The sequence below is a fragment of the Bufo bufo genome, chromosome 5 (genome assembly GCF_905171765.1).
Source record: "Bufo bufo chromosome 5, aBufBuf1.1, whole genome shotgun sequence".
Lineage (NCBI taxonomy): Eukaryota > Metazoa > Chordata > Amphibia > Anura > Bufonidae > Bufo > Bufo bufo.
Window position 1 is genome coordinate 465,619,739 of NC_053393.1, and position 27,795 is coordinate 465,647,533.

Consider the following 27,795-nt stretch of genomic DNA (forward strand, 5'->3'; position numbering starts at 1 on the left):
CACACCAACTCCCGATTACCTGTCATGATCTTAAATATAGGTCGGGGGTTGCTCGCGGCGTCTGCGGCAGGCTCCTCCGGGAGCACTATTACGCTTCCTTCTGACGCAGATGATGAGGGTGGCCCCTGGACCTCTTTGCCGTCATCGCTTTACCTGTGTTACTTCCTACTCTGCAGTAGGTCGGATACGGAATGTACTAGGTAACTGCTTTGTCATTTCACCCAAAAAATATTAAACAAGTTTATTGTTGGCCGCTATCGGCATCAGTTCTTATGTTTTATTTAAATCATTTTACAGACAGGTTCATGTCTATTACAGATGCAAAAAAAAAAAAAAAAAAACGACTTGTCACATGTATTGTTTTCTGAGCATGTACCATGTCCTTTTCAAAATCAATAAAAAAATAAATTTGCAACAAATTATGGAGGTGGGTACCATTTTGGTCAAAGACGACTTGGGTTATTGGAGGCTTTAGTTTCCAGGGTATTCAAACACAGCGGCTGCTCCCATTCCAGTTCCTATGCACATTGATACAACACCATAACCCCTGCAAAACAAGGCGTTTGTATTCAGTAAGGAAGCAGATTGCTCAGAGTGTGGAAATTGGACAGTTTTGCACAAAGACAAAAATAGATGCAAGTAAGAGGCCATAAATAAATCTTACCGTTTACCCCTTCTCTTCAGCTCATTGAGTAAAGTGAGTCTGCCGGGTTCCTGTACAGCCCAGGGGATGTCCTAATGCTATGGCTCCTCCATTGGGGTTAACTTTTTCCAAAGGGATGCCCAATTTCTCTACACAATACACAGCCTGCATAAAACAAAACACAAGGGCAGATTTACTTAGTGTCGTACTTTACACTGTCTAAGAATACAAATCACAGCCTTAAAGGGAATGTCCAATCAGAAAAAGACCTATTTAAATCATGTTTTTATGTTTAACATTTTAGGAAATTTTTAATCTTCCATGCAAATATCTATATTTAAATAAAAACCATAAAATCCTGCAGTTTTCCCACTGGCCACTAAGCCTAATAGACGCCACTTCTTGGTCTGTACAGATCACTTTACTGCAGTTACCTGCTTATCTGTACACAGAGGTGATCTAATTACAGGCAGGATAAGCATGACAAACGACAGGACCCACCATTCACAATAGGTGATTGTCAGAGCTCATCTATTCTTTCCTTGTACAATGACCTCTGCACAGGTCAGAGCATGCAGAGGAAAAACGCTCCCATAGAAATCAAAGGGGTCCTCTCCTAACCATTGTGTATGAACCATGGGACTGCTGTAAAGAAATTTTGTTAACGCTTTCTAAATGCTCAGGCAAGATGGCCACCCCCATAATCAGGTTCAGAAAAAGAATAAAAACATCTGTAACTTGAAAATAAAAATAGATTAGACAAAAAAAGTAGTGTGTGTTGCTATCTGGTTTTAACTGGCAGATAACGTTTTTGTGGCATTTCCTTTAAATGTATTATTTTCGTGCATGGACCTTAAAATTTGGAGTATCTAAAATCCTGCGCCAGATTTACGCTAGTGTCCAGTCTGTACGCTAATAAAACTGTCTAGTCAAAGTTGACGCCATCTATATGTAGGTGTAGTTTTACTCCTAAAATTTTGGCAATTTTTTTGGCGTAAAGGGGGTCATTTAGGCTATACCTCTTTGCAACAAAACCACACCAACTCTCAGGCAAGCTTTAAGTTTTTTTTACGAAGTGTGGAAGACATTTGGTAACTGTGGTGCAAAGCATTTACTCCATTTTTTGATAGTAAATCTGCCCCGAAATTTAGAGAAAAGCCTCTGTATGCAAGCAGCCTAGAGGAAAACAGCACCTAAGATAAGTGGACTCAGAAGCACTGAAGTCAGTGATTGGTTGCAGCAGTCCCGTTTTCTGAATGTGACATCATTGCTGCAGCCAAGTAAACAATTTGGTGGAGCTGGAATAGCAGGGGGATTTACCAGGTGATTTTTATTATTTTCTCATTTACCATTGAGCATATTTAGCCCAATCCTGCAACACTTAAACAGTTTGGCACATTTTTTTCCTGCTTTTGTTGACTTCAGCAATCTCAACCCCATTGAATACCAGCTGTGAGCAGATCCTCACCACCCACCATCAATTCCCAGTGCCACTAAGCTTGTAGTTAAATGGGCAATTAGTGGAAAACCTTGCTAGAAGAGCACAGGCTGGTACAGCAACAATGAAAGTCTTAAATGAGATGCTCATCCAGGACATATGGAAGTCTACATACAAATCAATCTGCTATGCATAGTACAAAAATACACTGCTCAAAAAAATAAAGGGAACACTTAAACAACACAATGTAACTCCAAGTCAATCACACTTCTGTGAAATCAAACTGTCCACTTAGGAAGCAACACTGAGTGACAATCAATTTCACATGCTGTTGTGCAAATGGGATAGACAACAGGTGGAAAATATAGGCGAATAGCAAGACACCCCCAATAAAGGAGTGGTTCTGCAGGTGGTAACCACAGACCACTTCTCAGTTACTATGCTTCCTGGCTGATGTTTTGGTCACTTTTGAATGCTGGCAGTGATTTCACTCTAGTGGTAGCATGAGACTGAGTCTACAACCCACACAAGTGGCTCAGGTAGTGCAGCTTATCCAGGATGGCACATCAATGCGAGCTGTGGCAAGAAGGTTTGCTGTGTCTGTCAGCGTAGTGTCCAGAGCATGGAGGCGCTACCAGGAGACAGGCCAGTACATCAGGAGACGTGGAGGAGGCCAACAACCCAGCAGCAGGACCGCTACCTCTGCCTTTGTGCAAGGAGGAACAGGAGGAGCACTGCCAAAGCCCTGCAAAATGACCTCCAGCAGGCCACAAATGTGCATGTGTCTGCTCAAACGGTCAGAAACAGACTCCATGAGGGTGATATGAGGGCCCGACGTCCACAGGTGGGGGTTGTGCTTACAGCCCAACACCGTGCAGGACGTTTGGCATTTGCCAGAGAACACCAAGATTGGCAAATTCGCCACTGGCGCCCTGTGCTCTTCAGATGAAAGCAAGTTCACACTGAGCACATGTGACAGAGTCTGGAGACGACGTGGAGAACGTTCTGCTGCCTGCAACATCCTCCAGCATGACCGGTTTGGCATTGGGTCAGTAATGGTGTGGGGTAGCATTTCTTTGGAGGGCCGCACAGCCCTCCATGTGCTCGCCAGAGGTAGCCTGACTGCCATTAGGTACCGAGATGAGATCCTCAGACCCCTTGTGAGACCATATGCTGGTGCAGTTGGCCCTGGGTTCCTCCTAATGCAAGACAATGCTAGACCTCATGTGGCTGGAGTGTGTTAGCAGGTCCTGCAAGACGAAGGCATTGATGCTATGGACTGGCCCGCCCGTTCCCCAGACCTGAATCCAATTGAGCACATCATGTCTCGCTCTATCCACCAACGTCACGTTGCACCACAGACTGTCCAGGAGTTGGCAGATGCTTTAGTTCAGGTCTGGGAGGAGATCCCTCAGGAGACCGTCCGCCACCTCATCAGGAGCATGCACAGGCGTTGTAGGGGGGGGTCATACAGGCACGTGGAGGCCACACACACTACTGAGCCTCATTTTGACTTGTTTTAAGGACATTACATCAAAGTTGGATCAGCCTGTACTGTGTTTTTCCACTTTAATTTTGAGTGTGACTCCAAATCCAGACCTCCATGGGTTAAAAAATTTGATTTCCATTTTTTAATTTGTGTGCGATTTTGTTGTCAGCACATTCAACTATGTAAAGAACAAAGTATTTCAGAAGAATATTTAATTAATTCAGATCTGTTTTAATTCTAGGATGTGTTTTTTTTGTGTTCCTTTATTTTTTTGAGCAGTGTACATTGCACATCATATCATTAAGGTCCTTTCAGACTCAAACTGCTGTGGCTGTAACGACATGGCGCCTTTCAACAGATTAATTTGCATATGGCACACACTTTACTAGTGCACTGAACAGGAGGCACAGTAGCACCCGACAAATTAAAATACACATTTCATGAAAAAAAAAAAAAAAAAAAAAAAAAAAAAAAAAAACATACCTGACTGGCAAAAGCTTCATTAATTTCATACACATCTATATCATGGATGGAGAGACCTGGAACAGAAAATCGATTTTATTTTACATTTATTCTTCTAGATACTTAATACCAGATTAAGGACTCTTGCACATGGCCGTTGCGAGTCAGTTGCATGCACTGGGGGCTGCAATTTGCGGTCCCCAAATTATGGTCAACGTCCGTGCAGTGGTCAGGACGGGTCGAGACCCATTCAACTTAAATGGGTCCGTGATCCGTCCGCACCGGTGCAGAGGCACAGACAGAAACACCACAGAAGCACTCCATAGTGCTTCCATGGGTTTCCGATCCGTGCTTCAATTCCGCATCTCCGTGATTGCGGAGCCATTCATCCCTGTGTGCGGAGTGCACACAGGCCAGTGCCTGTGTATTGTGGACCCACCATATGCGGGCCGCAACACAGCCACACAACGGCTGTGTGCAACATGCCTAACACTAGACTATGAAAACATTTACCAACAGCAGTACAATGGTAAATCTGCCTTACACTTTACTTCCTAAATCCAAGGGGCATATTTGTCAAGATCTCCTTTTTCGGAGTAAAAAAATAAATAAAAAAGCGCGTATTGGCAACACAAGTCTTCAATTTGCGCGTTATTTATTATCCTTTAATAAATCAGGTTTTTCTTTTTTGGTTTAAGGGTACTTTCACACTAGCGTTATTCTTTTCCGGCATGGAGTTCCGTCCTAGGGGCTCAATACCGGAAAATAACTGATCAGTTTTATCCGAACGCATTCTGAATGGAGAGCAATGGATTCAGGATGCATCAAGATGTCTTCAGTTCAGTCGTTTTGAGTTTTCAGGACCGATAATACCGCAGCATGCTGCGGTTTTCTCTCTGTCCAAAATTCCAGAACACTAGCCGGAATGCCGGTATTTTTTCCCCATTGAAATGCATTAATGCCAGATCCAGCCCCAAGTGTCTTGGCAAAACGGATCCGGCTTAGCAAAAAAAAAGTTTAATTTTTTTTATATATATATATATATATATATATATATATATATATATATATGGGATACGTTTTTTTTTTACAGATGACACCAGAGAGACGGATCCAGCATTTTAATGCATTTGTTATACGGATCAGGATCCTGATCCATCTGACAAATGCCATCAGTTTGCATACGTTTGGACAGATCCGGCGGGCAGTTCTGGCGACTGAACTGCCTGCCGGAATCCTCTGCTGCAAGTGTGAAAGTACCCCAAGTTTGATATCTAGTGGTTGTTTTCTTGTAAGACAGGTTCAAAGTCACATAGATAGGTCTAATCAGTATACACATAAAAGTGTGGCGCAAGTGAGCTAAAATCAGGCGCGCATCTCCATTAAAGTAGGCAAAAATTGGCTCAACTCACCACCCAAAACAGAGACCGAAAAGTACGCCTGACCTGGAGTCAAGTAGAAATTAGACTGTTTTTATGACTATCAGGCGCAAAATAAGGCACACCTACATAAATCTGTTGAAAAATTGCAAAAATTTGAAAACTCAAAATAGGAGCAACAGGTGCAATTGCCTTCAAAACAGGCGCAAAATCAGTTGGTAAATGCGACTTTGAAACAGGCTTTTTACTCATGAAAACAGGCATTATAGTAAATGTGCCCCAAAGTGGCTTGCAGGTTACAGGTTGCCACTACATCCTACTCCTGCAAACTGAGTAAATCTTCACAAAACCTCCTGAGCGGTCTTAGTTTTTATATTCAGTAAATGCACTGCCCTCTCTGAAAGCTTTCTGGGGGTACTATAGTCTCCCAGTACCGCCAAACTCATATTCCATTCTGACTGTCATCAAGACTTCAGTCCATAAATCCCCCCTGATCCCAGACCATAGTAAAGGCAGATTTACCAGTCACTGTTGCTCCATTGGACCTGAACATTAAATATAGCCAACACTGAATACTGCCTTTTGTGCAGTTTTAATGGTGTCTGCAAGAACTGCTTCTACTGTATTAAGACAATTGGTGAAAACTTACCTGCCTGCTCCAAGGCCACTGGTATGGCATATGCTGGTCCTATACCCATAATGTCAGGGGGTACCCCAACTACAGCAAAGGACCTTAACACTCCCATAATGGGGAGACCCAACTGAACGGCGGTTGAGCGTTTGGCTAGTAAAACTGCAGCTGCACCATCACTGACTTGACTGGCATTTCCTGCAGAAAAAAAAGAAAATAGTAAAATTCAGTGAATGAAAAGAAACTTCTTAAGGGTTTATAGGACCCCCTAAATTCTCTGCAACTTATTACATGGCAAATAAGAGTCCATATGTATCATCTGATTGACTAAACCACGCACATTGAGACAGTAGGACTGGTCTTTTGAACTATGACAAACAAAGTGAATAGGTGGTTTGTAATAACAGTCGGTAGACCCCACTCACCAGCAGTTGTGCTTCCACCATCCTTAAATGCAGATCTAAGCTTTGCAAGTCCCTCTATTGTCGTATTTGGTCTAACCCCCTCATCCTCCGTCACAGTTATGGTGGTTTTGTTGCCCTGATCATCTGTAAATGTGGTGGTCACAGGAACTATTTCAGCTTTGAAATTGCCAGATTTTTGTGCAGCTGCAGCCCTGAAACATAATAAGTACTGTCATTTACCACACACTACTTATGTGGCACCTACACATTCCATGGAATTGTACAAAAATACTTACATATATCAATCTCTCAGGTCAAAACTCACCAGAGGCCAATACACATACAACTACAAACATCATGGGGGCTACACAGCGATCTTGGCGGAGACACCCCTTGTGCAAACAAAGATGGCTGTGCAGCCTGACAAGAGAATAGGGTCGCAGCACCACTCAACTTGCTGTGATCCAATATTCGCAAAATATCCAAGACAAGTTTTTTTTCTTCTTTTGGAGTTGGAGGTCATGGAAACTTGCGAGCTGCGATATGACGCCATTTGGTTCAATAATTGTACTGTTACGACGAGTGTCGTGGCCAAGACTGCAGTGTAGTCCCAGCCTTAGAGCTTGGTCAGCTGAGTTAGCACCCACGTGGCTAAGGGGTTGGATGAATTTTTGTAAGGCTAAACTAACACATCATAGGTTGTCTGATTTGGGCTGGATGTGCACATGCACCCTGCATTGAAACTACCTCAAAATGGGTGGTCATTTCAAACTGCAGGCTGGTAGCTCTGGGGGCATGTCCTTTCTACTGCAGCTGGTGGCAATTGAAGGATGGAACTGAGAATGTATGTTAATAAACGGCTGGACAGAGAAATTAGAAACAGGGCAAACAGCAGGTGGAGCTATACAGATACATTTTAGTTAATAACTCACTGGCTATATTTGCAATTACAAAAGTATTTCATATCCAGGTGCTGGTATGAAAAATGTAGCATATTGATATGACGTCAAGAAAAACAACAATACAACACGTTGAAGGCCTCCAGTACTTCCATACTGTGAGGGCTAACATAAGATAAAAAGTGTACCGTACAGACCGATCAGGAGAAAGGGAACAGCACTACAGTGCAAGAAGTAAATTTGTTTTTCACAAGTGACAACCCCATGGGGAGATATTCATTAAAGGGGTTGTGCAGGATATAATAAAATTATTTAATAATTTTTTATATATATATATATATATATATATATATATATATATATATATATATATACACACACACATACACACATCCAATTGTCAGGATATGTCATCAATATCTCATCGGCGGCGGGGGTCCAACAACCGGAACCCCCACCAATCAGCTGTTAGAAGAGTTAGTGCTCCTCTTCATTACACTGCCCCAGAAGCAGGCGCAATTACAAGTACTCACTCCATACACTTGAATGGAGTACAGTAGTTTTAATTACAGTATGCACCACTACAGGGGAATGTAATGAAGATGAAGCTACAGTAGGTTATAACCTAGGACGCTCATCTCATTCATCCTAATCTGGAAGACAATAGCCATGTTAGAGAAATGCAACTCAGGTCTATATTAAAGGGTTTCTTAGCTGCTGAACATTTTTTACTTTATGGTCTGTTTTATTAGATGGTTCATGGTAGGGGTCCTAGATCCATAGACCTTCTGAGGATCAGTTGGGGTTCAGTGTCATTTGGGAAGGCGTGAAATGTCAGACGATGGATGAGTTTCCAGTTCCAGGGGAAAAAGCAAACTTTTTGAACCAACTATGGAAACCCCTTTAGCAAGGCAGATACATAATACATGCAATTTCTTTTACCATTTCTTAAAAAAGAAAAGAGAAGGAAGCCACTCAGGATGTGGTGTAATACAGAGACTGTTCACTGTCTGTCCCTTTCTAGAAGAGTTGGATAAACTCGGTCATTCTGAGGAACATAAACAGTCTTCCTCTTACATTTATCAGATGCATCGCATCCCTCATCGGTGACCTCACTCCTACCACTGTCTATTCTCAGACTATTATGCAAAGTGCCACATTTCCCAGCAGTTCGAGCCCTTACAGAACATTTAACCCACCTATTAAATCATTAAGAAATGTCCCAGATGATTTATGTACCTTTTTTGAGATGCCAAAGAAAAAGAGTCTTGTTTTTGTCTCGTAATCCCAAACCGCTCAGCCACGTTCTCGGACGTAATCCTGGAACAAAACATTGAGGGTCAGGAGATTTTCACCCAATGTCTGAGATCCTTCATAACTTAACTCTTTAGCACCATTTATGCTTTGTAGTATCAGCCTCATTAGTATAAAATGGCTGTACAGCTAGGGGCTTAGCAAGGCAGTGCACACAAACCAGCACTGAGGCTGGGTCCAATAAAAGGGCTTCTGAGGGAATTACTCTAGAAAGTGGCCCATCAAACAGGCATGAAACTAAGGAGAAGCCCTAATATTGGGTTGTCTATGAGGGCATTTATAGGTAATAGAAGGGAGTCACTTATCTGGGATCTTATCAATCTACTGGAGCTGACAAACGCTTAAACATTTTACACTTAAGGGGTTGGTCCGAATTTTTTAATTTCCCTCAAGACAACAATTGGGATAAAGTGTATACTGCCTATGGTGCCGAGCTCAACAACATGCAGGGTGCCATAATTATACAGTGCCTTGCATTAAGGACCTTCCTGCTGGACTGAAAGCAGCCCAACCTTATTGTGATCAAGGGGTTAAAGAGTGACTGGAGTGAATAGAGAAGCTCAGGTCACAACAGGGCATACAGTCTTAACTAAAAGTCTCCTGTTATTCTGTATCTACAGCTCCTATGGAGACCAATGGCTTACTACAATAGTAACAATGTTATGCAATGTGACTTTCTTTAAAGAGGACCTTTCACCTGTATAAACTATATGAACTGAGTATGCTGCCATATAGAGCGGCGCCCGGGGATCTCACTGCACTTACTATTATCCCCGGGCGCCGCTCCGTTCTCCCGTTATAGGCTCCGGTACCTTTGCTTCTTAAGTTATAGTAGGCGGTGTCTTCCCTTGTCCTGTGGGCGTCTCCTTCTCCTAGGCTGCAGCGCTGGCCAATCGCAGCGCAGAGCTCACAGCCTGGGAGAAAAAAACCTCCCAGGCTGTGAGCTGTGCGCTGCGATTGGCCACCGCTGCAGCCTAGGCGAAGGAGACGCCCACAGGACAAGGGAAGACACCGCCTACTATAACTGAAGCAAAGGTACCGGAGCCTATAACGGGAGAAGGGAGCGGCGCCCGGGGATAATAGTAAGTGCAGTGAGATCCCCGGGCGCCGCTCTACATGTCAGCATACTCAGTTACCATAGTTTATACAGGTGAAAGGTCCTCTTTAAATAAAAATTAATACAAAAATTACAAGTGAAATAAAGATTGCATCCACATGGACTCAGGGCACATGCAGTCATACATTTTATTGCAATGTATGTCAATAAATTAGACGAGTTTTAACAAAGACATTAGCTAAGATGAAAATACTTTTGATGAATGTGGCACCATGGAGGGTATTTATTAAAAACTTCTGTGCCAAAGAAAAGTCAAATTTTGGCACAAGTACCATTTTGCACTGAAATTTGTGGCTTTCTACTCTTTCCACCACTGTTGGCACTTTTGAAAAAGTGGGCAAGGCTTGGGCAGAATGCGGTGAGCCATGGACAGGACCTCTGAAGAACTGAAATCTACTCTGTTTGGGGTAGATTTCAGTTCTGGCGCATGGGTGGCCCAAGATGCACTACAGTTATTAAGTGGTGTGCACCTCTTAACTGTTTTATTGCTGTAAATCGGAGAAACAGGTATGATACCTTTTAATGGCGTGGATGAGGTTTCATTGCCACACAATTAAAGAGGAAAAAGGTTCATTTTCCTATGGCTAAGCATTTTTGTAGCCCAGGACACCATGAACATGTGATGAAAGGCATTAGGCATTTTCAAATCTCAAAGAGGCAGAGGAATTTGGCAATACAAATTTATGACACTGTTTGACACAGTGAACCAAGGACTGAATTTATCTCAAGGATTTATGGCATCTAACAAGATCTAAAGAAATTTGCTCCAGAGATAGCGGGGACACCAGGTCTCAGATATCAAATCATACCGTACACACCGCTTATGTTTAAGCCAATTATGGACTCATTCTCCAAGCTTTTTTTTTTGTTAGGCCTGTTTCACATTTGCTTTTAAGAGATCCGGCAGGGAACAGTCTGCTGGATTTTTCTGCATTCCGGCATAATGGGGACCGATGTGGCCGCAACCCGGCAAATATGCAGAGGAGTGGTTAGACAAATACCACTGCATGCAGGATCTCCGCTGGTCCCCAATACAGTGAATGGGGCCTGGTGGGTGTCCAGTAGCTTCTGACAGTGCCAGATCCAGACATCTCCAGCAGGCTGCAAAATATATGTTATATTGGTTTCTTCAGGCTCTTTGATATATTATGCCTGCTGAAGAGACCCATGTTGTCTTGAAAGCTTGCAGTGTAAAGTGATTTCTTATATTTTGTTAGCTATTACAAAAGTGTCATACCTGCAGGACTCTTATTTTGCTTAATGGGAGCAATAAACTAGTTTTCTACTGGCTAACCGTACCAGACTTTTTCCGCTTAGGCTACTTTCACACTTGCGGCAGAGAGATCCGGCAAGCAGTTCCGTCACCGGAACTGCCTGCCGGATCAGGCAAAATGTATGCTAACTGATGGCATCAGTAAGACTGATCAGGATCCTGATCAGTCTTAAAAATGCCTGATCAGTCGAAAAAATGCATTGAAATACCGGATCCGTCTTTCCGGTGTCATCCGGCAAAAACGGATCCGGTATTTATTTTTTCACCTTTTTTTCAGTCTGCGCATGCGCATACCGGAAGGACGGATCCGGCATTCCGGTATTCTGAATGCCGGATCCGGCACTAATACATTCCTATGGGAAAAAATGCCTGATCCGGCATTCAGGCAAGTCTTCAGTTTTTTTAGCCGGAGATAAAACCGTAGCATGCTACGGTTTTCTCTTTTGCCTGATCAGTCAAAACGACTGAACTGAAGACATCCTGATGCAAACTGAACGGATTACTCTCCATTCAGAATGCATGGGGACATACCTGATCAGTTCTTTTCCGGTATAGAGCCCCTGTGACGGAACTCTATGCCGGAAAAGAACAACGCAAGTGTGAAAGTAGCCTTAATTGTTGCACATCTCAAGCCAGCGCAGCACAGACAGGTGCACAGAACAGCTGTCTGAATAAATCTCTACACGTGTCTCCAAGGTAGCAGACTACAAACAAACCCTGTGTAGTCTGATCCATCAGGCATACGCCCATCCATCTGTCCCCTACCACTTGCTTTAGGAGGTGTTCACATCACCTCTAAGGATTTCTGTTCTGCTCTTTATAGGAAAGTAATGACTAATGGAAGCATCTCCACATAATTGAAAGGAACTGTGCCAAGTAGATTTCATTACAGTCATCAGGTTTCAGTTAGGGGGTCCATCATTTTACCAGACAATATAGCTCCTGCATGCAGGACTTTGATATCTTGGAAGGAATTTGCAATGGAGACCCTTAACAGAGCCTCTGACACATAAGTAAAGAAGCCCTTACCTACAAAATGTAGGTAAAGTAATAATGATGGGGTCGATGAAAGGGGGTATAACTGCAAGACCTGTCCGCATAGGGTTTGGCTGATATCTGTTACAGTTTAAAACACATAGGTATGGACACAAAATTATATATATTTTTTTTTAAAGTAAACGTTTGCCAAGTTTCTTCATTTTAAAATGTATTGGAATAATTATATTTGTATTTTCAGCACTCTTTTTAGTCATTTACCCCATGGGGATCAAACAGTCCCTGGCATTACTTTCATCCAAAGTACGGGGACTAATGTCTCCAGGATCTCCTCCACTTCTGAGGCTCATGGATTCAACCCTGAAACAAGAGTAACAAGAGTAACAATAACTGGCTTTGTCTGTAGCAATACCGAATAAAGAAATTACTTCATAATTCTGTTCAGAAAATCCTTGCGTGATCCTCTCTATTTCATGTACTGACCTTCACAACTGTCAAACACTCACATAGATTAGTTATATTTTTAGGTTTGAGAGACCAAAGAACAACTTTAACAAATTACAGGAAACATTTACCCGGAAAAAATAAAATAAAATACTGAAATATTAAACAATTAACACAAATCAAGGTGTTCAGCTCCCGGCCTGACCTCCCAGCACTGACCGGGTCACATAGCATTATATTTAGAGATGAGAGAATTCCCACTTATAAAATTAGTTCACACTTAGTTTGGTGGTAAAAGGTGAATTGCGTTATGGATTCCGTCACAACGGAATGCAAAAGGGAATGTCTTTAGAGGCATTCCGTCATAATAGAAGTCTACGGGCTGCAAAACGGATCCGTCTCATTTCCTGTTATGCAGAGTAACAAGCCTTGGGCTATACAACTGGTTCTGATTAAATTATATAGCCATCACAATTTACTCAGTTTATGGTTGTCTATTTTTCTTGCATTCAATACATCAACCCTTAAGGTCTGACTGTTTACTTGCTTATATCCCACCCTTGTAATTACAGCTTCCTGGAAAAATAAATATTACTCTAGGTCTCTTCTTGTAGACAACTTTCAGGAAATTGTAACATTTGATCTGCTTTTAAAGAGGTTGTCTGGAATCATGATTTTAACCCCTTCCCGACCAGAGCTGTACATGTACGGCGCTGGACAAGACTTTAAAGATGGCGCCAGCTCCATAGCCACCAGGTATAAAACAGAAGGCACATGTGACAACGGCATCTGTACAAGCAAAATCCAGCGGGGATCGGGAAAGCAGGATGCAGGGCTCCATAGGAATGCAGTGTGTTTCTACTACACTCCGATGCTAATGCATTGAGTATATGAGAGAAGCAATCCAATTAGAGATATATATATATATATATATATATATATCTCTCTCTATCTATCTATCTCTCTCACACACACACACATCATGGGCATCGCTGCATGGAAATATGCCCGTACTATAAATATTTATCCTATGCAGCAAGCAACAAAACAGGGAAAAAGGAAAAATTGCCAATTCACCGTTTTTTGGTCACTTCACCTTCCACATGAAATGTCATGAAAAGTGATCATAAAGTCAGACACACCCCAAAATGTTAATCAAAAAAAATACAGATCGCCCCACAAAAAATGTAGTTATGTGTGAGGGCTCAAAGAGTTATAGGGAGTTAGAATATGGCAACGAAAAGAAAAAATTAGTTTCAATGTTTTTTTTTTTTTTCCCCCAGTATTAAAAACACAAGAAAAATTATACATATATGTGGTATCGCCGTAATTGTACCGACCTGGAGAATGAAAGTAACAGGTCATTTATCGTATAGGGAAAGCCATAAAAAAAAAAACCTAAACATAAAACTGTTGCAGAATTGTGTATTTATTCCCCGCTCCCTACTACATGGAATGCGATATTAAAATGGTGGAATTAGAAAGTGCAACTTGTCCCACAAAAAACAAGCCCTCATACAGCTATGGGAACGGAAAAATAAAAACAGCTATGACCCCAGAAAGGCAGAGTGAAAAACAAACTCAAAACAAAAAAAAAAAAACTCAAGGCTGGATAGATCACCAATATCAGATTAGTGAGAATACAACTCCCAGCATCCCCACCGATCAGCTGTTTGAAGGGGTGTGCAGGTAAACATTGAAGTGGACCTAGTGTTGGCACTAGCGCCGTGGCCCCTTTAAAGCAGGTGATCAACAGGAGTGCAGGGAGTTGGAACCCACCGATCTGATATTGATGACCTAATGCGAGGATAGATAGCTCATTAATTTGATAAAACTAATACCACTTTAATGCTGATAATGATATCTTAACCTCTGTACACAGTAAACTTTGGCAATGAATGTGTAAACTGATACATTAAACCCAACAGCAGAGAAGATTGTGCAAGAACTCATCATGCGATGCAACCTTTGCTCAGACACAGAATGGCATTTACCTCTGATCGGGGCTGGGCTTTCTGTGGCGTAATACACAGAACAGAGCCACAATAAAGGGATTCTATGGGATTAGGAAAAAAGGCCCTGCATCAACACCAAAAACAATCCATGGACAAGCACTGTGCCATTTCTGGAGGACAAACTTTTTTTTTTATTCCTGGACAACCCTTTAAATATATAATGCTCCCAACAGTTATATGCACTCATATCTTTAATTCACCTCATACACAAGTAGCAGCCATGAAAGCTGTCGAGACAACAGGCTAAGGGCTCATGCACACAACCGCATGCCCTCCGTGAGTGGGCTATATGTCCCGCAGCAGCATACGGTCGTGTGCAGGAGCCCTAAGGCTAAGGGCCTGTGTGCCGTATATTGGGGAGCCGTCTGTGTGGCCTGCGCTGACGGATGCAGATTCATTCAGCTTGCATCCATCTGCACTATATAAAAAAAACAAAAAAAAAAAAAACAGAGCATGTTCTATTTTTTTTGTGGTGCTGAGACATGGACTGAAATATCATGGAAGCGCTCCGTAGTGCTTCCCTGGCCTTCCGCTCCGCATCTTCTGGATTGCAGACCCATTCAAGTAAATGGCATCCATGATACAGTGCGCACACGGCTGGTGCCCATATATTGCAGACCCGCTGTTTGCAGGACGCAATACGGGCAGGGCCAGCTTTACATACCTCTTTAGGTTTTCTCCCCTCCTTCCTCTTTCCTGTCAGTAGTAAGAATTGAGCTCTCCCTAAAGGTCATCTTAGCAGTGCTCTCCCTCTAGTTGTAAACATTCTGCCCCCGACTTACTAGTAGTCAATACGGCCTACCCGTGTTCCTAAAATTCACAAGAAACCCACTTGTTCACAAAAATCATAGCAGCCCCATGGAAGCAAGCACTAGACCTAAAAAGAGGGTCACCCTCACCCACCTCCAGAGCAGACAGTCACAGCAGGTCTCCCTCGTGTACTCACCTACAAGCTCTTGTGGCAAGAAACTACCTATAACCAGTCTACTGTACCTTACTAACACACTGCCCTCTCTGCACGGCGGGTGTGGTTGGTCAGTGATGGGATCTAGCGCCATCCATTCTGAACCAGCCAGTCCTGAATAGTCCCCATAGTGACCTGGTTAATAGGTTTTGTCCATCCCTCACATAAAGTAACCAATAAACAACAAGTATGTAGACATTAATTTAATGATTGAGGTTATGGACACCTTTGGGGAAAACATCTTTTTTCTGCTCATACGCCATTCCTTGTGAAATTAGTCACTCGGGGGGGGGGGGGGGGGGGGGGGAAGCGTGGCTAGCTAGGCATGTGAGCGGTCGCACGCAGAGAGAGCTCCCGCATCTACCCGGCCATTTACTGCGCCTGCGCAAGTTTTCTGGCTGCAGACAGGAAGGAGGACGGGGCATATCTATAAGGTAGATTATGACGTGCGGAGGGGGCGGAACAGTTTTCCGGGCTGTGGGAGGTGTTTTGACTATCAGGAGGCGTTCTTGGGCACTGCAGGGGGGCGTCACTGGGCACCGAAGAGCGAGAAAAACACCCCTATGGGCACCTTGGACCCAAATTAGCATAACATACAAATCGCTTTTACATCAAAACTACTAAACGAAATAAAGTAAAAAGAAGAGTCCTGGAAATAAGCTACTTTAGTCAACATAGCGATGGTGCCAGCTTAAAATCGTAAAAGGAGGTGACAGAATCCCTTTAAAGCCTGAACAGTCGGGGATCAGTTTGTTGACAGAGACCGAGGCTCTGGAAAGCGGGGATAGCGACCATGTCGAGGAAAAGAGAAGGCAGAGGCACCGATAAGGAGTCCCAAGATGGCGGCGGGATAAGCACGCCGAAGCGGCGGGATCACGCTGCGGAGCTGCAGAAAGAGGCGGCAGTGAAGTTAAGCCAGTTTGTACGGTCCTCACAGGCACCTAATAGCAGACAGCGCCAGGAGATACAAGATACTGTGTCATTGGACCAAGGAGATGAATCGGAACCTGAAGGGCCGGTGACCGTTATTACCACTCACCAACAGATATGAGGCTCTGCAAGTGAATGGTGAGGAGCTGGAGCGTGAAACCTGCGACTCAGACTCTGGGGAGCCCACTCTTAAGGATGTGTTGCATGCCATCTCCAAGGTAGGCACTATTAAAGAGGACATTTCTATTATAAGACATGACTTTAGAAAACTGGCGGAGCGTACTACTGCTCTAGAAGATAGAGTGGGGGAGGTGGAGGATGAGGTACAGCCTCTAAAGAGAGATGCTGCAGAACATACTAGAATGTTAAATGCATTAGCGGCTAAGCAAGATGATATGGAAAATCGCCTACACCGCAATAACGTGCGTATTGTTGGAGTGCCTGAGAAGGTGGAAGGAAGAAATCCCACAGAATTTTTTGAGGCATGGCTGAAAGAGCAGGTGGGACAGGATACTCTAACCCCACTGTTTGCATTGGAACGGGCCCATAGGGTGACGACTAGGCCTCAACCTCCTGGAGCACCTCCGAGAACAGTCCTGGCCAAATAATTGCATTATAGAGACCGGGACATAGAATCTCGCTGTTCCCGGACTATTCTATGGAAGTTCAAAAAAGGAGGGCTCGATTTCTAGAAGTTAAGAAACGGCTGAGAAGTTTGGGAGTCCCCTATTCGATGTTATATCCGGCCAGGCTGCGTGTAGTTGCTCTGAATACCACTAGCTTCTTTGAAGATCCTAGAGAGGCGACAAAATGGCTGGACAGAAATGAACGTCAGATCAGGATAGAACTTCAGCCTCCTGCTTAAGGAGACTCACCCTCTTATACAAATGTCTGCTTGAATGCCTTTTATATGTACCGTCTTCTCTCGCTTGATATCTGTTTCCTATTGATTATTAAGTATTCCTGTTAGATGGTTACAGAGGTGGGGGAATAATTATGCTAGATCATGGGTAATATATATCGCAGTGAATGTACATGAATATGTGTTTATCACAGACAGACAGGGATGCTTTCAACCGTTTTAGAACCAGATTGTTGATCAGGATGCTAAGGGTAGAATACTAGATTCCTTAAATATACTGAGGGTGCTATATGTCTACTTTAGATATACTATGCATCCCCGGGTGAGATGCGGTAAGCAAAATGGAGATCAGTTACATTGATAGTGTGCTTAACAGTTTTCTCATTGTGAAGTTTTGTAGTCAGTTCTGGCTATGTCCCTCCCGCTAATATTGTTTATTAGCTGGGGAATTCTACTGGCCTTACCGACTGGTACAGCATAATCCCACAGGCCTAGTAATTGGGCGTGGTGTGGGGCCAATCGGTCAGCTCAGTGAACTGTAGTTCTATATAGAGTTTTGCCGCTTAATGGCAAGTTTACAAACTTGGGGAGTTTTGGGATATGTAGTGGGACAGAGCAACCTTTGTTATGAGTGGAAGTATGGCCGGCTGAGTGTGGAATGGATGTGGGTATGCCGTCCTCCGGAGCAGAGTGACAGAATGATCAGTGTAATAAGGGTTGAGATTCTTATGATGTGCAGGAGATTGTCTTTTACCACTAATGGCTAATTGCATTAAATTCCTTAGTTGGAATGTGCGTGGGATCAAGGAAAAGACTAAAAGGAAGGCGATTCTGGAAAGTGTTCGTCCGCTACATCCTCTCATATGCTGCCTTCAGGAGACACACCTGTTGCCGGAGCAGGTACATTTGCTCAGATTGGCGTGGGTGGGGTTTCACTCCACGTATTCTACATATGCTAGGGGGGGTCAGTATCTTGATACATAAAAATATACCATTTTGTTGCATCTCTAGCAAGGTGGATGCTGATGGGTGTTATGTGTGCCTATAAGGTACCCTTTATAAGCGGCCTTGTGTGATATGTGCAGTGTATATCTCGCCCCCGTACTCCCCACTTGTGATCAGGAAGGTTTTATCTTTCATGACGGACTTCCCAGGGGTAGCAGCTCTCATACTGGGAGACTAATAATGTGATAAGCCCTGACATTGATAGGATGGGGATGACAACAAGGGATCCTTCGGGAGATTGTACTGCATTTGGGAGACTCCTACAGGAGGTTTCTTTAGTAGATATATGGAGGGAAAGGAATCCGCAGGTGAGACAATACTCATGTTGTTCTAGTACATTTAACTCGCTGTCTAGAATTGATTTGGCATTAGTAAATGCAGAAATGGGTAAAGTGATACAAGAAATTGCATACCTTCCCCGTCAGCTGACGGACCATTCCCCACTGTTGGTCTCTGCTGCCTTTAGGCCCACTAGAGTAGGTAAAGGTATGATGTGGGCATTTAACCCTTTCTGGTTGTCTATTTTGCCGGAGACGGATAATATTAAGGGGCAATTGGAGGAGTTTTTTTTGATTAATCTGCCCACAACTGCACGGTTAATAGTCTGGGATACCATGAAAGCCTTCATACGCGGGTTGCTTATAGCACAAGTTAACAGGAAAAAGAGTGAAACTGGAGCTAAAATACAGGCTTTAACGCGGGCAGTGGAAGTAGCTGAAGCTAATTATGTGGAAAAGCCAACTGATAGGCAGAGAATTATGGAAGGGGGCACAAAGAGTTAAATGATAGGCTATTACTTAATGCCAGGAACAAACAGTTCTTCCAAAAACAAGTGTATTATGAAGGAGAAAAAAAAACAGGAAGATTGCTGGCCCTGATCTCTAGGGCACAGCGACCCTCCAGTTATATAGCAGCTCTCAGGGATCCAGCTGGGGATCTATGTAATGCTCCGGAGCGAATATTGGAGATTATGAGGGGATTTTACTCCAACTTGTACGCATCTCGTATATCCGTTTCAGACGAAGAAATAGACTCCTTCCTTGAGGGACTGCATATGCCTATACTTACGTCAGATCAGCGTACTACATTAGACTCCCCCCTATAACGATCACTGAGATGGAGTTGGCATTGTCAAATATGTCTAATAAAGCCCCGGGTGGTGATGGCTTACCGGTGGAGGTATACAGGCGATTTGCCTCAGTTATGCTGCCCCAGTTGTTGGAGGTTTTTTAAGGAGGAAATGAGACAGAAAAAACTGCCTTCTAGTATGACTGAGGCAACGATTGTGGTTCTTCCGAAGCCGGGTAAAGATATTTTGGAGGCTGAATCATATAGGCCAATCTCATTACTTCAGGTAGACATTAAAATTCTGGCAAAAGTCCTAGCTAATCGCTTAAACTCGATTATAGCTACCCTTATTCACCCAGATCAGGCTGGTTTTATGCCGAATATGTCAACGGCAGTTAACATCAGGCGCCTCTACATAAATATTCAAAGCCAGGGACACACTTCGGGGGCGGCGGTTGCATCTCTTGATGCGACCAAAGCTTTCGATAGTGTAGAATGGAGATACCTGTGGAAAGTACTACAGAAGCTAAGGTTTGGCCAATCCTTAGGCTACATTCACACGTCAGTATTTTTCTATATCCCGATTTTCGGTCCGTTTTTTGAGGATCAGTTCCTGAAAGTGTTTCCGTATGTCATCTGTTTTTTGCAAAAAACGGAAATATGTATAAATTTCAATAAGAAAATAAAGTTGTTTGGATTTCTTTGAAAAAAATAAATAAAAAATGTAATTTCCAGGAACGGAATCCGTATAAAACGGATGACATACGTAATGACATCCGAATGTCTTCCGTTTTTTTCGGATCCATTGACTTTGTATTGTACCAGGACCCGAATTTTGCAGAAAAGAATAGGACATGTTTTATATTTAAATGGACATGCGGAACGGAAACGGACAGCACACATTGTGCTGTCTGATTTTTTTTCCAGGACCCATTGAAAATGAATGGGTCCAGATCTGTTCCGCAAAAAACGGAACAGATCAGGAAAGAAAAAACGGACGTGTGAATGGACCCTTATAGGGTGGATTCAGCTCCTGTATGATAATCCATCAGCTAACATTAGGGTAAATGGCAATCTGTCAGACAGCTTCACACTTCACAGGGGGACGAGGCAGGGTTGCCCTCTGTCACCTCTGCTATTTGCGATAGCAATCGAACCACTAGCTGAAGCCATCAGATCTTCTGGGGGATTAGAGGGTTCACATATGGCTCACTGGAGGAGAAAGTAGCACTGTACGCAGATTATCTGTTATTATTTATGGATGATTGGAAGGTGTCTCTCCCGGTGGCAATGGAAGTGATTAATGGGTTTGGGAAAATGTCGGGTCTATGTATTAATTGGACTAAGTCTGTGCTGATGCCATTGAAGGAAGATATCACTAGCATCAGCTCTTGTGTGGAAGGCGCACAGGTTGTACACTCTTTCAAATATCTGGGTATTCAGGTTTCCTGCAGTGATCTAGATTTTGAGAGACTGAACATCTCTCCTCCGCTTCAAAAGTTTAGACAGAAGGTAGATGCCTGGACCAAACTACCACTATCCATCATAGGTAGAACGAATATGATAAAAATGATACTGATGCTGCAGCTTCTTTATGTGCTACATAATGCCCCTGTATGCCCCTGAGGATCTTCTATGTAGTTAATGCAATATTCAGGGACCTTATCTGGAAGAAGGGCGCACCTCGCATTAAGTTGGCAACTCTGTGTAGGCCAAAGACTAATGGGGGTCTAGGGGTACCGGATCCATGGATGTATTATCTAGCGGCACAATTGCAGCATATGAGAGGATGGGAGTCGACGGATGGCTTGGGTACAGCCAGCAAAATTATTCAGTCTCTGGTGGGATGTCAAAACTTTAGGTCTGCTCTGGAGGAGGGTACTTTCCACGCAATGGGCAATACATACCGGATACTACGTTCCATTCACAACACGTGGTGGAAAGTCAGAGAAATCATGGGTATACAAGGTTACTCTGATCTCACTCCTATTTGGCCAAATTATATGTACGCGGAGGTGAATAAGGTCAGTGGAGTCAAGGTATGGGATGCTTCAGGAGTTAAATATATGGGTCAACTGTTTGATAATAATGTTCTTAAAGAATTTTCAAGACTGCAGCAGGAATTCGGGTTGCAGAAGTCCCAATTCTATCTTTATCTACAACTTAGGCACGCTCTACGTGCTCAGGGACAGGTAGTAGCAGTATGTCTTGCGCAGAAAAATTCAATATTAGACCTGGTAAAGTCTAGTGGAGGTACAAAGGGAGTGATTTCTCTAAACTACACATGTCTTATGGAAGCGCAATTTAAGAAGCAGGAATTCCCGCTATATGATAAATGGAGGGATGCCCCTGATTTGACTGAGGATCAATGGGACACTGTCCTAGAGGCGTTCACTCAGGTTGCGGTGAGTGAAGCTCAAAGGGTGTCTCAACTCCTGTCCTATTGAAAAAAAAAAAAAAAAAAAAAAAAAAAAGGGTACAGAACTGATTGTTGCCCGAGGTGCGATGTGACGAATGCAGACCTCATTCATTGATGTGGAATTGCCCTAGACTGAGAAGATACTGGATGGGGGTAGTTGAGTTAGTGAAAACTGTTTTTGATGTTGAGCTCAGTATGGAAGTTGACGTGTATATTGGGTTGCGTGGATGTACCAGAATTGGTGCCTGAGAAAAGATTGGCTGTCATTAGGGTTTTATATCAGGCTAGGAAGGTAATAGCATTTCACTGGTTGGATAATCAACCGCCATCAGTGGATGAACTAGTAAAAAAGGTGCATGTGCTGATCAGTCTTGAAAAATATGTCTACCAAAAGAGAAACTTTAAAAAAGTTCGAAAAGATATGGTCACTTTGGATTCAACATTATAGCCTGCAAATGTAAGTGAGTGAATAAGTGAGTGTTTGAGGGATGTATAGAAATGGGCGGAAAAGTGAGCAAAGAACTATAAGGGGAGTGTTTACATAAAAAGGCTGCCTTAAATGTCTTGGGAATAGGAGTGTTTCATAAGTATGTATACCTGTGTTTACTCTTGTAGAATGTACCACATTGCTCAAAGGCACACTATTCTGATTTAATACATTGTGATATGTAAAATTAATGTGATGCTATGTTAGATCTTATGATGCGATGTCATCTAACTGCTCTTGTCCCAAGGGGTTATGTTGGAGGGAGGGGGGATTGGGGTGACAGTGTTCTGTCTATTGTTAAATTTGAAAATCTTTAATAAAAAGAAAGGTCACTCAGGCTCCTGTTAGCTCATGAATGAGAAGCTACATTCAACTTTGTTCAAGTCAAAGTTCACAGCAGCCACTGGAGATCTAGCTGCCCGACAGCCCGAGTGAATACTTTCACAGTGAACGGCATTCTGCTACCTGCTGTGTATTGGAATACATGCAGGCTGCAGAACGGAAATGGTCGAGAATTTTTACTAAAGTACAATAATAAAAATAGCCTGAAATAAATGCTAATATATATATTATTCAGAACTTTTAATTTGCTTGTAATTTGTAACAGAAATGTTCGCTAGTCATATACATTACATTTGATTTAATAAAATTTAAAAGATGATATAAAATATCGTCCAAAATACTCATGGCTTCCATGCAACTAGATGAACAATAATTGATCATGCGAAACTAGATAAAAAATAAAATAAAAATGTATTTCTTCACCTCCGATAGCATCTGCATAGCCCTTCGTTGTCTACCTGCACAACACGTCTACTATGAATAATTACAGTAATTTATAAGCATTTCTCTTACCCACATGCCAATCCAATATCATATGAACCATTTCTGATGCCACCTGTAACAAGATATACTTTTATACATTTGCAGAATATGCAAAGACCATGACATGGTATGTTATAGGAGGGTTTTTATCTCCATGTATGTACTTCCATGTTATATCAGGGTTTATCTGTATTCTGATTATTTCTTAACATGTTAAATACACTACTGTATAGATTTTACATATTATAGCTAGTGGACCAGGGTGATCAAGTAGTATACCCCAAGTGGCACATCACTGCTGTGTCATGTGCCACTGAATAGGACACTGCTGAAGCCAGTTATTGGCTGCAGCGGCACAAGTGACCCCATTTGTGCAGGAAGTTTACATGCTGGGATCGGAAGTCCAGTAAATACAGCCCAGGAGCAATGGGGAGCAGGTAAGTACAGCTCTCTTCACAGGTCTGATAGGGAGAAGGTTGGGGGGCACACAAAAAAAAATATACATATACCATAGAAAAAAAGATGAAAGATATATTTAGGACAATATAACCAATGATAGCCAAAGGTGTAGCTACAAGTTTTAGTACGCAAATGTACAACCAAAAAAAACAATTCTTGTAAGGGCAGGCGACACACTCACCGGCTATATTGATGATGGCCTGCAGGCCTGAAGAGCACTGCCTGTTCACAGAGGATGAGGGCACAGTCTCTGGGATTCCACTACAATGAACAGGAAGTTACAAGAAACTGGTCACTACTGCAAAGTCCTCATCAACAGAATAGTTTTAATCGGTTTTCCCACCTAAAGGGGTTTTCTTACTTCAGCGAATTTTTCCACCACATTATACACCGCTTGTATCCAGGGGTTACTACCACCCTGCAATCCAGTAGCCGTGGTCGTGCTCGCAGGGAAAAGTGCCGGCGCTTTTTCCTACAGCGTGCAAGCACAGCCACCATTGCTGGATTGCAGTGGTGGTCATAACCCCTGGATATAAGCAGTGTATAATGTGATGGAAACATTAAGCCAGCAAAGGAGGCAATATGCAGAATCACAATACATTAGTAAGTGCCTTGAATTAACTTTCGCGACGAGATAAATGCCATTTGCTGAAGTGAGACAACCCTTTTAGATTTAGAAACTACACTTATGACAGTCAATGTGTAGATACTTGGAAACAACTTTTTACATAGTTGAAATTGCGCAAATCTGATATGATAAAATCATATGCGAAATCCCCAAATCATTGCAGTTGTGTGATGGCCTGGTAATTAAACCTAGAACTTGGACTTAGGTGCCCCACCTCTGCACCATGTGGCTACGATTACAATGTCATCACAATATCGAGGATTTGCCACCTGTAAACATGTCATGCGATTCCTTTAAGGCCTCTTGCACACGACCGTATGGCTTTTTCAGTATTTTGCGGTCCGCAAAAAATATGGAGGATGTCCGTGTGCATTACATTTTTTGCAGAACGGAACAGCTGGCCCCTGATAGAACAGTCCTATCCTTGTCCGTTATGCAGACAATAGGACATGTTCTATCTTTGAACGGAAAAACAGAAAGCATACGGAGTACCTTCCATTTTTTTGCGGATCCATTGAAATGAATGGTTCCGTATATGGAACGTAAACTGAAAAAAAGTCTGTGTGCAAGAGGCATAAGACAAAATAGTCTTGCGGGCATGAAATATCTGAATTGTATGCATTACGGAAGGGTGTAAATCAATATGCTATAAGTGTCTGAGATGTGGGGGTCCCCTGATCCTGGTTCCACAAGGTGAGGTGGCTGGCTGTGGCCACTAGAGCATCTGTGCCATTCCATAACGCCTTACACTTGAATGGAGAGAACAATTCACATTTAAGCCTCATTCACACGTCCGTGCTTAAATCCCTAAGCAGGTGGTCAGTGATATATCAGTGAAGCTGTCCATGAAAGATCCGTGCATCTGTTTTTGCTGTCCGTGTGTCGTCCATGTTTCACTGACACTGAACAGCTGAAAAATAAATTTTCAAAAGGATATCTTCTTAACCACCTCAGCTCCCCTAGCTTAAACCCCCTTAATGACCAGACCATTTTTTACAATTCTGCACTACTTTCACGGTTTATTGCTCGGTCATACAACTTACCACCCAAATGAATTTTACCTCCTTTTCTTCTCACTAATACAGCTTTCATTTGGTGGTATTTCATTGCTGCTGACATTTTTACTTTTTTGTTATTAATCAAAATTTTGGCAAAAAAAATGAAAATTTTTCACTTTCTGTTGTAAAATTTTTCAAACAAAACTACATTTCTATATAAATTTCTCTAAATTTATTGTTCTACATGTCTTTGATAAAAAAAAATGCAATAAGTGTATATTTATTGGTTTGCGCAAAAGTTATAGCGTTTACAAACTATGGTACAAAAATGTGAATTTCCGCATTTTGAAGCAGCTCTGACTTTGAGCACCTGTCATGTTTCCTGAGGTTCTACAATGCCCAGACAGTACAAACACCCCACAAAAGACCCCATTTCAGAAAGTAAACACCCTAAGGTATTCGCTGATGGGCATAGTGAGTTCATGGAAGTTTTTATTTTTTGTCACAAGTTAGCGGAAAATGTTTTATTTTTTTCTTACAAAGTCTCATATTCTACTAACTTGTGACAAAAAATAAAAATTTTACATGAACTCACCATACCCCTCACGGAATACCTTGGGGTGTCTTGTTTCCAAAATAGGGTCACTTGTGGGGTATTTATACTGCCCTGGCATTTTAGGGGACCTAAAGCGTGAGAAGTAGTTTGGAATCCAAATGCGTAAAAAATGCCCTGTGAAATCGTAAAGATACTCTTTGGAATTTGGGCCCCTTTGCGCACCTAGGCTGCAAAAAAGTGTCACACATGTGGTATCGCCGTACTCAGTAGAAGTAGGGCAATGTGTTTTGGGGTGTCTTTACATATACCCATGCTGGGTGAGAGAAATATCTCTGTAAAAAACAACTTTTCCCATTTTTTTTTATACAAAGTTGTCATTTTACAGAGATGTTTCTCTCACCCAGCATGGGTATATGTAAAAAGACACCCCAAAATACATTGCCCTACTTCTCCCGAGTACGGCGATACCACATGTGTGACACTTTTTTGCAGCCTAGGTGCGCAAAGGGGCCCAAATTCCAATGAGTACCTTTTAGGAGGGCATTTTTAGGCATTTGGATTCCAGACTTCACGCTTTAGGGCCCCTAAAATGCCAGGGCAGTATAAATACCCCACAAGTGACCCCATTTTGGAAAGAAGACACCCCAAGGTATTCCGTGAGGGGGGTGGCAAGTTCATAGAAGTTTTTTTTTTGGCACAAGTTAGTGGAAATTTTTAATTTTTTTTTCACAAAGTCTCCCTTTCCGCTAACTTGTGACAAAAAGTTCAATCTTTCATGGACTCAATATGCCCCTCAGCAAATACCTTGGGGCGTCTACTTTCCAAAATGGGGTCATTTGTGGGGTGTGTTTATTGTTCTGGCATTTTGGGCAGGGCTAAATTGTGAGCAACCCTGTAAAGCCTAAAGGTACTCGTTGGAATTTGGGCCCCTTTACACACCTAGGCTGCAAAAAGTGTCACATGTGGTATCGCCGTACTCAGGAGAAGTAGGCCAGTGTTTTGGGGTGTATTTTTACATATACCCATGCTGGGTGAGAGAAATCTCTAAAATTGACAACTTTGTATAAAAAAATATTTTAAGTTGTCATTTACAGAGATATTTCTCACACACAGTATGGGTATATGTAAAAAGACACCCCAAAACATATTGCCCTACTTCTCCTGAGTACGGAGATACCAGATGTGTGACACTTTTTTGCAGCCTAGGTGCGCAAAGGGGGCCAAATTCCAATGAGAATCTTTACGATTTCACAGGGCATTTTTTACGCATTTGGATTCCAAACTACTTCACGCTTTAGGTCCCCTAAAATGCCAGGGCAGTATAAATACCCCACAAGTGACCCAATTTAGGAAAGAAGACACCCCAAGGTATTCGGTGAGGGGCATGGCGAGTTCCTAGAATATTTTTTTTTTGGCACAAGTTAGCGGAAAATGATTATTATTTTTTTTTTTCTCTTACAAAGTCTCATATTCCAGTAACTTGTGACAAAAAATACAATTTTACATGAACTCGCCATGCCCCTCACGAAATACCTTGGGGTGTCTTCTTTCCAAAATGGGGTCACATGTGGGGTATTTATACTGCCCTGGCATTTTAGGGGCCCTAAAGCATGAGAAGAAGTCTGGAATATAAATGTCTAAAAAATTTTATGCATTTGGATTCCGTGAGGGGAATGGTGAGTTCATGTGAGATTTTATTTTTGTCACAAGTTAGTGAGATGAGACTTTGTAAAAAAAAAAAAAAAAAAAATAATAATATTTCCGCTAACTTCTGGCAAAAAAAATATAAAAAAATTCTATGAACTCGCCATGCCCCTTAAAAGTGATCTTTTTATAGCACCGCAGCGATTTTACGGTGTTTTTGCAGTAAACAGAAAAAAATTAAATTTCTGTCACTGCGGTGGGGCAGACTGAACGCAAGTGTGCGCACAAGATCAGGCCTGATCGGGCGAACACTGCGTTTTTTGTAGAGCCTATAGAACATGTCCTATTCTTGTCCGCAATTGCGGACAAGAAAAGGCATTTTCTATATAGTTCTGGCAATGTGCGGATCCGCAAAATACGGAAATCACATTGCCAGTGTCCGTGTT

At 42.5% G+C, this 27,795-nt stretch overlaps 1 protein-coding gene across 1 annotated transcript in view; it reads right to left on the reverse strand.

Annotated features, from left to right (window-relative positions):
- Positions 1-240: 240 nt before the first annotated feature.
- Positions 241-27,795, reverse strand: part of ACAA1 (acetyl-CoA acyltransferase 1) — a 34,503-nt gene continuing 6,948 nt past the window's right edge. Inside the window, 10 exon segments of the mRNA XM_040433745.1 lie at positions 241-547; positions 665-703; positions 705-808; positions 4,054-4,109; positions 6,061-6,240; positions 6,468-6,658; positions 8,585-8,665; positions 12,307-12,405; positions 23,095-23,137; positions 23,705-23,784. Of these exon segments, the coding sequence (XP_040289679.1) occupies positions 472-547; positions 665-703; positions 705-808; positions 4,054-4,109; positions 6,061-6,240; positions 6,468-6,658; positions 8,585-8,665; positions 12,307-12,405; positions 23,095-23,137; positions 23,705-23,784 (949 nt within the window). The 3' untranslated portion in view covers positions 241-471.